General features: G+C 38.4%; 1 protein-coding gene across 4 annotated transcripts in view; it reads left to right on the top strand.

Moving 5' to 3' along the window:
* Positions 1–15,868, top strand: part of Sclt1 (sodium channel and clathrin linker 1) — a 128,118-nt gene that overhangs the window by 30,460 nt on the left and 81,790 nt on the right. For 3 of the 4 annotated variants that reach the window (XM_076932343.1, XM_034501353.2, XM_034501354.2), the window contains one exon: positions 5,838–5,908. The exons of the other annotated variant lie outside the window; for it this stretch is intronic. In XM_076932343.1, the coding sequence (XP_076788458.1) occupies positions 5,838–5,908 (71 nt within the window). The remainder of the gene's footprint in view (positions 1–5,837; positions 5,909–15,868) is intronic. 4 annotated transcript variants of the gene reach the window in all.

The raw sequence follows: 15,868 nt of genomic DNA, 5'->3' as shown, positions 1-15,868 counted from the left end.
GCTAATACCTAAACAATGTCTGTGATTAAGAGTAGAGTTATGTCATCAAAAGTAAGTTATCCCATTTTATTTCACTGTCTTATTAATCAAATGGTGACTACCTATGCTAACATATAGAACCTCCTTCTTTGTGTTATTTTTGCGACATTAATCCCATACTATAGGCTAGGCTAGCTTGGATTTACCTAAGCTTGCTTAAAACTCCTGACAGTCCTCATGTCTCACTTTCTCTAGTACTGGGATTCTAGACATGAGCTACCAAACCTGGTTAACGTTTGGGATTTCTAATCATAGATTTGTTTGTTTTATTATTTTTTTTTACAATATACTTCTAGGAGTCTTAATGCCCCAAGACAAAAGGATTGCTAAGTTCTACAGTTAAAGGCTTTTAATAATATATTTCTGTATGGAAGCTAGTACTTTAACCTAGTGTCACAGTTATTTATTGTTTCTCCTAGTGTATCTCCCAGAACTGTAGGAATTATATAATCCTTTGGTATTTCTGCTGTATATACCTTATTGTATCAATGACCCCCTTGTAGGGATGATATTTAGAAAAAACGGTGCCTGTTCCGGCTTGTTCCAGGGCAGCTGCCATGTTCCTGCTGCTCTTAGACTCTGACTGGAGCTCCAGCTAGCTAGATGCGCAGGCCCTGTCACCCACAAGACACCAGCATGGGGGATGGCTCTGTCAATCCCCCATGCTGCATCCACAAAGCTTGGCTGAACCTCAGACAATATTTGCCATCCTCGCAGTACCTGGTAAAAAATGAGACTCTTAAAGCTTAATGATTATCTAAAGGATTTATATATTTAGAAATGCTCAGTCAACAAGATGACCACACAATTAGAGTTGTTACCCAATATCTAGCCTTTTGATAGAAGTTGCTACCCAGGACAGCTTTCGACACATCTATGGTTCTCCATGACTGATAGCCTCCTTCTTCTCTTTCCCTTCCTCTTCTCCCCTCCCCTTCCTCTCTTCTTCTCCCAGTTCCACCTCCTCTTTTACTGCCTAATCACCAAGCTCCACTGTGAATACAGTGTAGCAGAATAAATATCCTGCTACAACTCCTAAATATTTTTAAGGAAAGTCATAGGAAAAGCATGTTTGAATATCACAAGGGGTATATTAAGCCATGGTGGTGCCTTTAATTCATGAAGCTTTCATGAAGCAATGGCCAAGTCAGGCAGATCTCTTTGAATTAAGACAATGCTTGTGAGACCCTGCCTTTATAAAAAGAAAAAAATGCATACTCTCAGGCCAGAACTACAGAGTTTTCTTAATGTATTTGGTGGATAGCAAACAACTACTAAGCTACAAAACAATCTTGTGTAAATCAAAGAACATTCAGAGCTTAGTTGCAGAAGCCAATCTTGAGTCAAGATCAAAACAAAAAGGAATTTGCCTATAAAAGACAAGCAATTCACATTAAAAAAAGTTTCTTACTAGGCTGAAGATACACAGTACAATAATGAGAATAGGATAAACTGTATTTTAGTTAGACTTGAGGAAAGTGTGAGAGTAGACAGACCCCTTCCCCCCCCCACACACACACACACATACACTAATTCAGCAATCAGAACCATTGAACAGTTTCCGTATCCAAGAGAAGATGATTTTAACAGACTTGATAAAGCCAGTGGGTTGGCTTTAGTTTGTTCTGTAGGATCCTACAATCAAAAATAAGACTAGCTCCCAGCTTCCTCCAGAAGTGAGAGATTGGTGTGCACTTCTAAGAACTTCAACTTTTCTGAAAGGGTTCTCAGAAGATCAACTTGTGTCTTGTTTGTCTTGGAATTCTCATAGTTCCTAGACAGCTTAGCTGCTGTGCAGAGGAAGGTGCTGTGATACTGCTTGGATAATAGATGCCATGATCCTACCCACCTCATTACTAGCCACTGAGTAAAAGCTCAGCTCTTGACTTCCTCCTGCAGGAAAAAAAAAAAAAAAATCAATTTTTGCATCCAACAAAGGGTTTTCTAGAAACATGTCAGTCTTGTTGGTCTTTGTGCTCTGTTCAGGATGGTATAGTTGCCTGGAGGAGATGGAAGATTCATAACAGACTGATGCGTGCCACAGTGCCTTGCCCCTTGTTTATCACAGAACAAGTGCAAAAAGCTGTTTTTGCCCCTATCTCTAGGAGGAGGAAAGTAATACAGGATACCTCCCAACACTGTGACTAGCTAATTAGTAGAGGTTCTCTCTTACAAGATATCATCAGTCTTTGAAGACCAGGAGGATTCCAATTTTCTTTCATGCCTAGAAACCAAAACAGTCACCCAAAAAAGTGAAAAAACAAAGATGTTTCAAAAGAACCACATGAATCAGCCCTAAATAAAAGGAGATGGGAGATGGATGGATAGATGGATGGATGGATGGATGGATGGATGGATGGATGGATGGATGGATGGATGGGCGGGCGGGCGGGCAGGCAGGTAGATAGATAATAGAGAACATGACAAAATACAAGAGTTATCTTAATAAGATGCTCACTGAGGTCAATGAAAACGATTCATGAAACATGGACTTATATATAAAAATAATGGAAACCCCCCCAAAAAAAAACTAAAAAATCAGCTAACCTTGACCCATAGGAGTTCACAGAGACTGAATGCCCCACTAGGGAGCATGCATAAACTGACCTAGACACTCTACATATATGTAACAGTTGTATAATAACTTGATCTTCATGTAGGTTTTCTTGAACTGCTGGAGCAGGGCCAGTCTCTGACTCTATTGCCTGCTGTTGGGATCCTTTTTCCTACCTGGCTGCCTCTAGCCTGAACAGGAGAAGATGACCCTAGTCTTAATTTGATATGCCAGGGTTGGTTGATATCCATGGGAGGACTCCCCTTTTCTGAAGAGAAAGGGAGGAGGAGTGGCTGAGATAAGGGGAGGTGGAAGGGAAAGACTGGGAGGAGATGGGGGAAGGGGAAACTATAGTCAGGATGTAAAGTAAATTAATAAATTAATTTAAAAAATAATGAAACTAAAGGACACCAAATTGACTGGGGGGAGTCTAGATCAAATGAAAAATTGAAAGAATTCAAGTAAGAGGAGTTAAACTCTTAGTAAATCAAAAAAAGACAGAATTGGGAATTGAAGATATTTTAGAACTAATTCCTAATAGCTGTTTGAGATAATTTTAAAAAATCATTACCACAGTTTTTAGAAATTCACAAAATGGAAGAGTTTTAAGGGCAAAAGAATGAGCTGAGATTACAAAAACAAGCAGAGATGTATAAAACATGTTCATTGAAACAGAAAATTTCCCAAATCTACAAAAAGATATGGTAGTCCAAGAATAGGAACCATTAAGAACTCCAAATAGGGCCAGAAAAGCAGCATCACAGCGCCTTTCTCTGCACAGTGGCTAAGCTGTGTCTCCATGTCACAGTAGAGTTAAATGCCAAGAGTACAGAACAAAAACAAAATAGTGAAAGCTATAAGTGAGATCTCAAGTTGCTTCTAAAGACAAACTTAGAATTACAGCAGACCTCTCAGGAGAAACTCTAGGAGCCAAGAAAGCACAGTATGATATATTTCAATCTCTTAGAGTAAATAACTGCCAGCTAAGATTATCATATCCAACAGTTATTTAAAATCAATGGAGAAATGAAGATCTTCCAAGATGAACACAACTGAAAGCAACACATGCCAACTAAGCCAGCACTAGGGAATATATTTTAAAAATTCCAATGCAGAATGGAGGAAAAGAGAAACATGAGACCTAAGAATAATTTTCATGAGGAAAGATTAACAAATAAGAATTAGGAACAAATCCAGCATACGCAACTCAAAAAACTAACAGACATCTAGGATTAACAACAGTAAAAACCCATATGCACAGAGCAGACTTCAAACCAAAATGAATCTCAAGGTAGAGGTTTCCATATATTGACAAAGGGAACAATCCATAAAGAAAATGTAACTATCATTTATATGCATGCAACAAATGTTGGTATATCCATTTCCTAAACAAGTATTGCTAGATAGAAAAGGATGTGATAATAGTGGGGAATCAAACTCAATATCAGTAAATAAATCATCCAGATGAAAAAATTCACACAAACTTGAGCATGAAATGATATAGGAGGCTGTTGTCTTGCTGCTAAGGTCAAAGTCTGATGTTACTGGAAAGCCTTGAGCTCAGTACAAAATGATAGACTCCCTTGGTCAGTGAGGCTTCAGTGAAGCTTCCTCTTCTCAACCTGGGGGATCCCAGCCCCTACACCCCATACCTGGGGAATATCATATAGCCTTGGTTACGATTATAGGTTCACCTTCCTTTCTCTAGACAAGAACCTGTTCACCTAGCACTTGAGATTTCTGGAATGCTTCCCCATGCTAATGAGGCATCTTAGTGTGTTAGCATTCAGCCAATGATCTTTGCCCATCCTGGATATTCCATCCCCTCGTTCCCCAAAACTGTATAATCCTGATTCACCCCGAGTAAAGTTGATCTGTCTCTCTGAAGCTGGTCTTGGTATATCATTATTACTGTTCATACTCACTGGCCCTCTGAACCCTGTTCATCACTCTGCTCCCTTTGTCCTCATGGGCCAGTAGTAGCAAGGACCCCAGAGAGAAAGGAGATCCATACAGGGCCAAATACACTTAACAGACACCTCCCAGCCAAATGAAGAGCTACAAGTGATTGAAAGCTACAAGCTACTTAGAGAAGAATGTGTATTCACCAGACATGAACACCATAAATGGTTATCTAATCACAAGTGACCATCCCTAAAAGAATATAAATATAAGCAACAGTAAATACACATACAGTTAGTAGATTGTATTTATATAGTCACACACAAAGCAATTTTATATGTATATATATGTATATTTATGTATATACATGTGTATATATATGTGTGTATGTATATGTACAAGGATATATCTAGAGAGAGAGAGCACATAATAATAAAGAAGATGACTATGAATTTGAAAGGGATATATGTGGTAAAATGTGGGAGGGGTGGAGAGAAGAAAGAAATGATACCATATTTTTATTTTAAAAGGACTTAGATGTAAAAGAATAAAGAGGAGAATGTACAAAGAAATGATAATGGAAAGAGTAAATCTGATTGAGCATATTTGTACATATACATGTTATAATGAAGCCCATTATTTTACACAATTAATATATTATAATGAAAATAAAATAAAACATAAAATACAAATAAGCTGGACACAGATGAATATTCCTGGAAGCAGAGGCAGAAGGATGGAAAGGATGGGCTATAATTGATTTTAAGGTAAAATAAATTGGGCTAAAAGATGACTCATTGGATAAAGGATGCTGCCAAGACTGAAGACCTGAGTCTAATCCCTGAGACCTATGTGCTAGAAGCAAAGAACTGATTCCCACAAGTCAGCTTTTGACCTTCATGTACTGTGGCATGAGTCTCCCTCCCATAAATACATGGAATTTTTAGTTTTTAAAAATAAACCAGATATATGTTATTGGAACTTAATCTCGGTGCTAGACAAAGGTTTCGTCCCACCCATGAACATAGGCATGCTAACATTGTTCTACAAGATACAACATTGAATCCATAACTTGTAGCACTTTTCAGGTTCATACACATGTAGAGGGGTAAAAGATCAGACAGAGGAAGCGCTTGGACGGCAAACAGGGTCTGGTATATTTGAGGCAGAACCCATGGGAGTAAACTGATGAAGTTTCCTTCAAGGTTACATTTGCCCTCAAAAAATGTAGTCATTATTAAAATTCTTATTTTATTTTTCCTTTTTGCTTATATCCTTTATGTTGTTAAAAATACAGTTCCTAAGTATTCTAATAAATGTTTTTGATTTGTTCTTATGACAGACTAACCACCACTTCCTGAAAACAGTAACTGAACAAAACATGGAGATTGAGAAACTTCGAAAACATCTTAGGTATTTTCAGACATGAGTTTTGTTTTGGATTTTTTTATTAATTACATTTGTTCAGGGAGATTTGGTATAATGCCATAGATTTTTCTATTATTTTTTCTTTCTCCCTCTTATTAAACCTTTGCCAGAAACACTCTGCATATATGGACATCAGCCATGAACTCATTTGCTGAGGAAGTAATTATAGTGTGTATGTGGAGAGATATATCATAGTAAACCAGGGCTATAGCAGGAAACTCACTCCCCTAGAAAAGGGTTCTACTGCTTAACTCTCACTGGACTTCTGCCTAGAGAAGGGGGCTCCAAAATCTGATGTTTCTTGGCAGATAGTTACCAAGACACAACAGTGGGGGAGTGAGGAACTGAGATTGGGAAGAGAAAGATGCAGCTAGGATAGATAGCCATTGAGTTCCTGTCCTATTTTACTTTCTGCTTCTGTGGTAGAACTAAAGACTAAAAGCAACATGGGAAAGAATGAGTTTTTTTTTTTTTTTTAAACTCCAGATTTTATTTCCCCCCATCCCAGTCCACCCTCTGACTGTCCCACATCCCATACCTCCTCCCCACCCTCCTGTCTCCACAAGGATGTTCCCACCCCTTACCCCCACCCCACCTAATTCTTGAGGGTTAGGTCCATCATCACTGATTGAACCCAGACCCAGCAGTCCTCTGCTGTATATGTGTTGGGGGCCTCCTGCCAGCTGGTATGTACTGCCTTTTTGGTGGTCCAATGTTTGAGAGATCTTGGGGGTCCAGATTAATTGAAACTGCTGGTCCTCCTATAGGGTCACCCTTCTCAGCTTCTTTCAGCATTTCCCTAATTCAACCACAGGGTCAGCAGCTTCTGTCCATTGGTTGGGTACAAATATCTGCATCAAACTCTTTCAGCTTCTTGTTGGGTCTTTCAGAAGACAGTCATGATAGGTCCCTTTTTGTGAGCGCTCCATAGCCTCAGTAATAGTGTCAGGCCTTGGGACCTCCCCTGGAGCTTGATCCCACTTTGGGCCTGTCACTGGACCTTTTGTTCCTCAGGCTCCTCTCCATTACTGTCCCTGCAGTTCTTTCAAACAGGAAAAATTATGGGTCAGAGTTTTGACTGTGGGATAGCAACCCCCTCCCTTATTTGATGCTCTGTCTTTCTGCTGCTGGAGGTGGGCTCTTTAAGTTCTTTCCCCACTGTCAGGCATTTCATCTAAGGTCCCTCCCTTTGAGTCCTGAGAGTCTCTCACCTCTCAGGTCTCTAGTACATTCTGGAGGGTCCCCCAACCTCCTACCTCTTGAGGTTGCCTGTTTCCATTCTTTCTGCTGGTGCTCAGGGCTTCTTCTTTTTCCTTGCACAATAACAAACCATGTTCCTCTCTCCCGTCCCGTCCCCCCACTCATGTCTACTTTCCCTCCCAAGTCCCTTCCTCCCTCCCCACTTGTGATTGCTTCCTTCTCTCTCCCAAGTGAGACTGAGGTGTCCTCACTTGGGCCCTTCAGCTTGTTGACTTTTTTGAGTTCTGTGGATTGTATCTTGGATATTCTGTACTTTTTTTTTTTTTTTTGGCAAATATCCACTTATTAGTGAGTAAATATGCTTGCATGTCCTTTTGGATCTGAGTTATCTCACTCAAGATGATATTTTCTAGTTCCACTATTTGCCTACAAAACTCAGGATATCCTCGTTCTTAATAGCTGAGTAGTAGTCCACTGTGTAAATGAACCACATTTTCTGTATCCATTCTAATGTTGTGGAAAACTTCAGGTGACAACACATGCTGGCAATGATGTGGAGAAAGAGGAATACTCTTCCATTGCAATCCAAACTGGATTGCAAACTGGTACAACCACTCTCGAAATCAATCTGGGGGTTCCTCAGAAAATTAGAAATAGATCTACCTGAGGACCCAGCAATACCACTCATGGGAATATGCCCAAAAGATGCCCCACCATGCCACAGGGGCATGTGTTCCATAGCAGCCTTATTTTTGATAGCCAGACACTGGAAACAAGCCAGATGTTCTACAACAGAAGAATGGATACAGAATCAGTTTATTTTAAATGCTTACCTTCCCAACAAGCCAGATGTTCCACAACAGAAGAATGGATACAGAATCAGTTTATTTTAAATGCTTACCTTCCCATGGTTCTTTCCATCACTGAGGGAAGTCAGGGCAGGAACTGAAAGCAGAAATTATTGCAGAGAGCATGGAGGAATGCTGCATACTGGCTTGCTGTCTCTGGTTTGCTCAGGTACTTTTTTTTACAACCAGGATCACTGGCCCAGAAGAGTTATTGCCTACAGTGAACTGAGTCCTCCCGCATCATTGATTAAACAAGAATTCCCCACAGACTTGCCTAAGGCCAATCTGATGGAAGCCACTCTCAGATATCCCCTCTTCCCAGATAACTCTTACCTTGTATCAAAGTTCAGTGAGCATATTTGTAATCCATGGAACTTTATATATCTATCAAGAGGAATAAGGGAAATATAAATTTAGAATATTCACTGATAATTATTTGGAACTCAATGAAAACTGCTATATTATCCTCCTTCATCTCTAATTTTATTGATTTGAGTTTTTCCTCTAGTTTTGCTAAAAATTCATTTGTCAGGGTATTTTTCCTTTCCATAGCACCCACTCTTTCATTAATCCTTTGTATTGTTCTTTTAGTTTTCCGTTTCATGAATGTAATCTCTGGTCTTTTTTTTTTTTTTTCTTTTTTGGTTTTGGTTTTGGTTTTGGTTTTGGTTTTGGTTTTTTCCAGAGACAAAGTTTTTCTTTATAGTCCTGGCTGTCCTGGAACTCACTCTGTAGACCAGGCTGGTCTCGAACTCAGAAATCTGCCTGCCTCTGCCTCCCAAGTGCTGGGATTAAAAGTGTGCACCACCACTGCCTGGCAACTCTGGTCTTTATTATTTCTTTCCTTGTGCTGATTTGGAAGTAAACTTTTCTAAGATCTTGACTTTTATTATTAGATTATTTATTTGAAATATCTGACTTTTTATTGTCGGCAATTGTACTACAAAATTTCCTGTTATAACTACTTTTTTCTGTTTCCTTCAGGTTCCATTATGTTATAATCTTATTCTCATTTGATTCTAAGAATTGTTTTATTTCCCTCCTGACTCCTTTAGTGACTCACTCGTTATTTAGAAATGTGTACTTTGCAGCTTTTGGGTTGAATCGTTTTTAGGTGTCTGTTACATCCATTTGATTTGTAGTATAGTTCAATTCTGCAGTTTGTTGATGTATTTTATCTGGATGGCTTAGATGATGAGAATGAAATGTTACTGAAGACCCCACTATTTTGTTTTGAAGGGTTTTTGTGGCCTTTATGACTAGAAGAGTTGGTTTATGGTAATAGGTGTTACAGTATTGGGTATATATAATTTTTCTGTACTTGAATCCTTCATCAATACGAATTGGCTATCTTTTTTGTGTTGTTTGTTTTGCCTTCTTTTGACAAAGACTTTTAAACAAGCACAACAAAATGAATCAGTGAGCAATTAGGAACAACTACAAAAAGTTTAAACGATAGGGACTGGGGAGATGACTCAGTGGGTAAGATCTGTAAGCATCCGACCTAAAGTCAAATCCCTAGCAGAGATATAAAAGGCTAAGCATAGCTGTGTGTGACAGTAGCCCCTGCTCTGATGAGGGCAGGAGAGGAGAATTGTCAGGGCTTGGGGCCTTTACACTAGCTGAGAAAATGGAGAGCCTTGTTTTCTGTGAGAGACAAGTGATAAGACAGAGAGCAATAGAGGTAAAGACTTGGATGTTCTTCTCTGGCCTCTACACATGTGTGCATAAGTCAGAGTTAGGGTTAGAGACAAATACACCTGTGCTAACACACATCTTACACAAATAAGTAAGTAAAGTTGAAGAAATAGACATGTGCAATGACAGAATGAGAAATCTCAGCAAAGAAATACAAAAATCTAAAGACAAAACAAAACTGAGAACTACTGTGCCAGAGAAACTTCAGTTCTTTAGTGAGAATATTTTTCCACATCCTTATATTTTAGACTAATGTAATTTGGAATAAACTGTTCAAAAGGAGAGAGAAAGAGAGATAAAGGGTGTGTGGCAGAAAGAGACTAAAACAGGTATGGTAATCTAGTTGTTCCTTGATAAAAATAATGAAAAAAATTATTTTACCAATTACCAAACTAATTACATAGTTTAACAAACTTATTGTTATTTATAAGGGTGTGTTTGATCGAATAAAACAAAATAAAATGTATTCATGGAAGTGTGGTATATAAGAATTAACATAAATGAGTGGGGAACCACCATATTGGGAATAGTTTCTATCTGTAAGAAAGTTTTATAGGAGTTCTCCTTTCCAAATTTATTTTTATATATGTTTAAGGGTTTAAATTGAGAAGCAAAACCTCACAGAATTGGTTTTTTAATAAGACAATCTAAAGATTTTTCTAGGAAAATACTGGGCTTTATACTTAAATTCATTTTAACTGGTACATTAAAACATGAATATTGTACATGGAATAGTGCTTCTTGGTTGAAAACATATACACGTTGTATATGGAAAAATATTTCTTATTCAGCATTTTCCAAGATAAGCCAAAATAGAAAAGAGTAATAAATAAGAGCCATAGATGATTGGACAGAGCCTGGGAGAAGACATCTCAAGTGTCACAGCATCCTGAAAAATGAAAGCCAAGCCAAATGACAGAGCAGCTACAGACTTGAGTGGTTTGAGGGTTTGTTTTGTTTTTGTTTTTTTTTTTTTTCAAAATTTGGTTTATTTACATGTATACAAAGTGTTGGCTTAGAAGTGTAATCAAGTCTAAAAGCAAAATTAGTTTGCAAATATTTTTACTACAAGCTAGCACATGAGGTCACGTATAAATTTTTCCACGTGTGGCATTTTTTGGTGGTAAAAATGTTTCCAAATTCTTAGTATTCCAGATTTTTCATATTTCTAGATTCAGGATTCTTAGCCTATATTCATTTATACTCAAAAATTGATGCTAGAATTATAAAATGAATGCTTGGTGTATAGACACCCACCTGTAAACCTAGCACTTAGGTAGACAGGAGAGTTATGAGTTTGAGGCTAGCCCATGTAAAACCCTATCTCAAAAGAAGTCTTTCTCTCTCTCTCTCTCTCTCTCTCTTTCTCTCTCTTTCTTTTTCTTTTCCTCCTTCCTTCCTTTCCTCTCCCCACATCTGTGTATATGTGTGTGTGTATAAACATGTGTATATATGTGTGTAGATTGAAAGTAGAATATAATTATGTCTAAAAGAGGATAGTATTCATCAACATTGTTCAACAGTTTTTAAGTAATAGTCTATTCTCTATAGACTTTTTAGCTATAGAGAGAGGTATCCATATTTAGTGTGTAGAGTACAAGTACTAAGTATATTACATATTTGTATTTGTTTCTAAAATAAAAACATTTCTTACAGTGACATTTCTTAACTTAGTCACTGTTTCTGTGGACTATGGCTATTTGTAGAATTTGGGAGCTTCAGGCAGCCTACGTGTTTGTCACCAAGGGAACAGTATGTAAAATGTGGTGATTACTTGCATGGAAAACTAGGTATCAACAACAAGCATTTGTGTATTTCATATAAAGTTTTAATTAAATGCCAAAACATAGATCTAAAAAATATTGTTTATGTTAAACAGATACAGAATTGTAGTATAAAATATGCAATAACAACATATATCATGATTTAACTTGAACTTAGAAAACAAAATGGAGAGGGACCACCAAACAATACTGAAAACTTTGTCATGACAGTTGAAAACAATGAGTCGTCTAACATTGTGTTTAACTCTGAATTCAAGGCCCAGAAAAGACTTCAAGAAAAAATAATTTCTGTAGCTTAGTAGTGTGACTTAGAATACAAAGATACATCTTGGAAGAAAGATGTGTAAGGAAATTTGTTCATAAGGACCTGCAATCATGTACTGAGAAATAAATTGGATATAGAAGATCCACATTGAGGGGAAATCGAAGAATTTGGGGCTAGAGGTCAAGGTAACTATTGCAAAGTTGAACTGGCACACAGCATCATAATAGCCATTTGATTTATCTTTCCATTGTTATAAACTACCTGGAACCAAAGGCTCAAACTGTCCTACCCACCCAGAGTTTTCCAATACAGTCAATGAAGAGCCAAGTTGGAACTCAGATCTTTTTGTTGCTAATCTCACTGAACTGCTAAGCCTGGCTCACTGACAGTATGCACAGCCATAAAGAATCAAGAGTAAGAGTTGACTGGAAAAGAAAGGACGATGAGTGCATATGTTGATTTTTGACATCTGTGTGGAAGAGTCATCTGGTTTTGGACATTTGGTGTAAAGACTGTGATATGAGACTAAATGAATTGAGAATGATAATGCTGGTTATAATTTCCTGAAACCTAAAGGGTCTAGAGTGCTGTGCTGTCCTAAGCAATTTTGCCATAATATTTACCAACGGTATTCTATAGCTCAACATTAAGCAGATCAGAGTTGTATACATAAAACTATGCCTGCTTTTCCTGCCACGGATTTGAAGGAACATAAGGATAAGCAGATGCTTCTTTGAGGGAAAGGGTGTTGCTTTCAAGTTTGACAGATTCTGAATGATGGGCATATTGACATTACCAAAATTGAGTTTTGAAATGATGCTCTATTTTACCATGCCAAGAAAAAGTAAATTAGAAATTCTTTAAACACATTTATACTTACACTGAAACACAGTTTCATTTGTTGTCTGATAATACGATTTCAAAAGCTAAAATCCATATGAACATCTAATTAACGCTTCTTTTGTTGTCATGTTTGACCGTTGTGGAGATACCCTGCCATAGCACCTGAGGTTTTTGAGGCTGTTTTCTATCAGCTTCACTCCCCTGGCTGTCCGCAACGACTTCATGTGTACAGTGCTCCAGGTGCCACTTGGCTGGTTCTCAAAACCACTGCTTCCTTCTCTTTGCCTTTTGAGAAACAGTGTTCAGTTTCTCAGAAAATTTGTACCACGCCCCCCCCTCTCTCTCTCTCTCACACACACAGACTATACTTGCTAGGAAGGTATTTTCCTTCATTACACCAGATTTTTACTCTTTTATCCTTGCAGATGCACTTAGCACTCACTCATTTAGTTAAAATTTTATGTTGTTTCTCTGTGAGTGCTTTTCATTTCATTAGATTTGCTTATAATACATATTCAGCTCAGTGAGCTCAAGTTCTGCATCTTGGTATGTGTGAAAGAAAAGGAGCCAAGCATGGTGGACACACCTTTAATTCCAGCACTGGGGAGATAGAGGCAAGCAGAGCTCTCTGAGTTTGCAACCAGGCTAAACTATATAGTGAGTGAGTTCCAACAGTGTGACTTTATCATATATATATATATGTGTGTGTGTGTGTGTGTGTGTATGTGTATGTGTATGTATATGTATATATGTGTATATATGTGTATATGTATGTGTGTGTGTATATATATATATATTACCATTTGTGTGTATATTTTAGGAATGATGAGTTTTGTCTGTGGTACCTTGAGTTTATTAATCTGCTCTAAAGATGGCCTGAAGCACTAGCATATGGGTTCATAGTAACTTCTCAAACTTAACAAAAATAATTCAGAAAATTGATCTTAAGAGTGGTCTGAGGTCATGTCACGGAAGACTTGATGTCACTCTGTGCAGCTACTGACATGAAAGAATATGATTACATTTCATTTTTGAAAAAAATATTTTAAGAAAATAAGGAAAAGGAGATAAGAATTAAAATAAATTTTAGGTGATTTTGTTCAAAATAATTTTAAATGGCTGTGGTTTTGACTTGGTGTTAAGAGATGTTAGCCTAGCTTGTTCAGTGTCCTACATTTGGACTCCAAATAATATATGTATTCAGATTAACTTTAGCCACTCATTAACATGAATTGATATATTTTTACATTAGTAATATGCAACTTGATAATCAGTATTGACTGAGAATTGGGATCTGGGTGAGTAATTCAGTGGTACGGTACTTATTTGACACTTGAAAAACCTTGAGTTTATTAATCCTTTGTACCCCCACCAAAAACTTATTGTAAATTTAACCAAATAACATAATCTCTGAAGCCAGTAAAAGTCCTTTGTGAGTTTATGGGTGATAGGACACAACCTGTTCACATTGTTCGATCACCTAGTCCTTCTCTTCAGTAATTGCAGAGTAGGATAACATTCCATTTTTCTTAACCCAGAGTTCTATAGGATATCTCCCTTCAAGTGGCTCAGAGGTACTTATAACACAATGGGCTCTGAGTTGAACTTACTGTCCCATCTCCCAAGCCTTTTATCTGTTTATTAATGGTGTCATCTAATTCCTGATTCAAGAAAGCAGGAGGGAGGCATCATACTTTGTCCTGTTTTCCAACTCTGCATTTAAAATGTGTCATTTTCGTATCACCATATTGTTTGTTTCTGTTTCTCTTATTATTATTATTTTATTTATTTACATTCCAAATGTTGCCCCCCTCCCCAGTTTCCCCTCCTAGAGTTCTTCACCCCATTCCCTCTCCCCTTTGCCTCAGAAAGGGTACTCCCTGCCCCTAGGACCTCCCACCCCGCATCCCCCATTTCCTGAGCATCAAGTCTCTACAGATTGGACACATCCTCTCCCACTGAGGCCAGGCAAAGCAGTCCTCTGCTGCATTCATGCCGACCCATGGATCAGCCCCTGTATGCTGTCAGGTTGGAGGCTTAGTCTCTGGGAACTCCCAGGGGTCCAGGTTAGTTGACACTGTTGGTCTTCCTATGAGGTTGCCATCCCAATCAGTTCCTTCAGTTCTTCCCCTAATTCAACCATAGAGGTCCCTGACCTCAGTTCAATGGTTGGCTCTAAGTATCTCCGTCTGTCTCAGTCAGCTGCTGTTAGAACCTCTCAGAGGACAGCCATGCTAGACATCCTGTCTACAAGCACAGCATAACGTCAGTAATAGTGTCAGGGTTTGGTGCCTATTCATGGAATGGATCCCAAGTTGGGTTGGTCACTGGATGGCCTTTCCTTCAGTCTGTGCTCCATTTTTGTCCCTACATTTCTTTTAGACAGGAACAATTTTGGATCAAAAATTTTGAAGGTAGTTTGGTGACCCCATCCCTCCACTGGGGGCCTTGTCTAACTATTAGACGTGGTCTCTTGGGGTTCCATCTCTCCACTGTTGGGCATTCAGCTCAGGTCATCCCCTTTGAGTCCTGGGAACCTCTCAATCCCAGGTGTCTGAGACTTTCTGGAGGTTCCCCCTGACCCCGCCCTGGCAGCTGAATATTTCCATTCATTCTCCTGACCGTCTAGGCTTCTCTCTTGCCTCCCCTCCATACATGACCCTGCCCTCTTTTTCCCTCCCCAAACCCTCTACCCCCCCAGGTCCCTCCCTCCCTCTGCCTCCAGTGATTATTTTTTCTCCCTTCTAAGTGGGACTGAAGCCTCCTCACTTGGACCTTCCTTCTTGTTAAACTTCTTACGGTCTGTGTGTTGTATTGTGAATGTTCTGTACAATATCCAGTTATCAATAATTACATACCATACATGTCCTTTGTTATTGCCCTTGCTGAGCCTCTCCCATGTCAGCCCCTGATGAAACCCCCTCTGGCTTTTCACACCCCCTTTTTGTCCTTTTCTTAAAATAATCTTTCAAAATTAAAATCTGATTATGCTGCTTCATGTCAGTGACTGCCCAGAATTATCTAACCCCAGGCCACTCCTCACTGCAGCTTTCTGAACTATTTTGATTTCTCTGAACAAGCCACATTGTAGTTTGTCTAAAATTCCTTCTTTTAACAAATGTCTTCCCAATTTTAAAACTTCAGCTCAAGTGTCATATTTTAGATAATCTTTTTTAAGTAATTTTCTTCTCTTTGAATCCTAATGTCTTCTATAGTACACCTGTAGACTGAATGCTGATCTGTTGTGATATTTTAACACTTTATTATCTGTAACTGTACATTTTCAACTGTCCTCGCTAACCTGTAA

Source organism: Arvicanthis niloticus, chromosome 4 (assembly GCF_011762505.2).
Source record: "Arvicanthis niloticus isolate mArvNil1 chromosome 4, mArvNil1.pat.X, whole genome shotgun sequence".
Taxonomy (NCBI): domain Eukaryota; kingdom Metazoa; phylum Chordata; class Mammalia; order Rodentia; family Muridae; genus Arvicanthis; species Arvicanthis niloticus.
The sequence above is the reverse complement of the archived record's forward strand: the minus strand, read 5'-3'. Positions and strand labels throughout refer to the sequence as shown.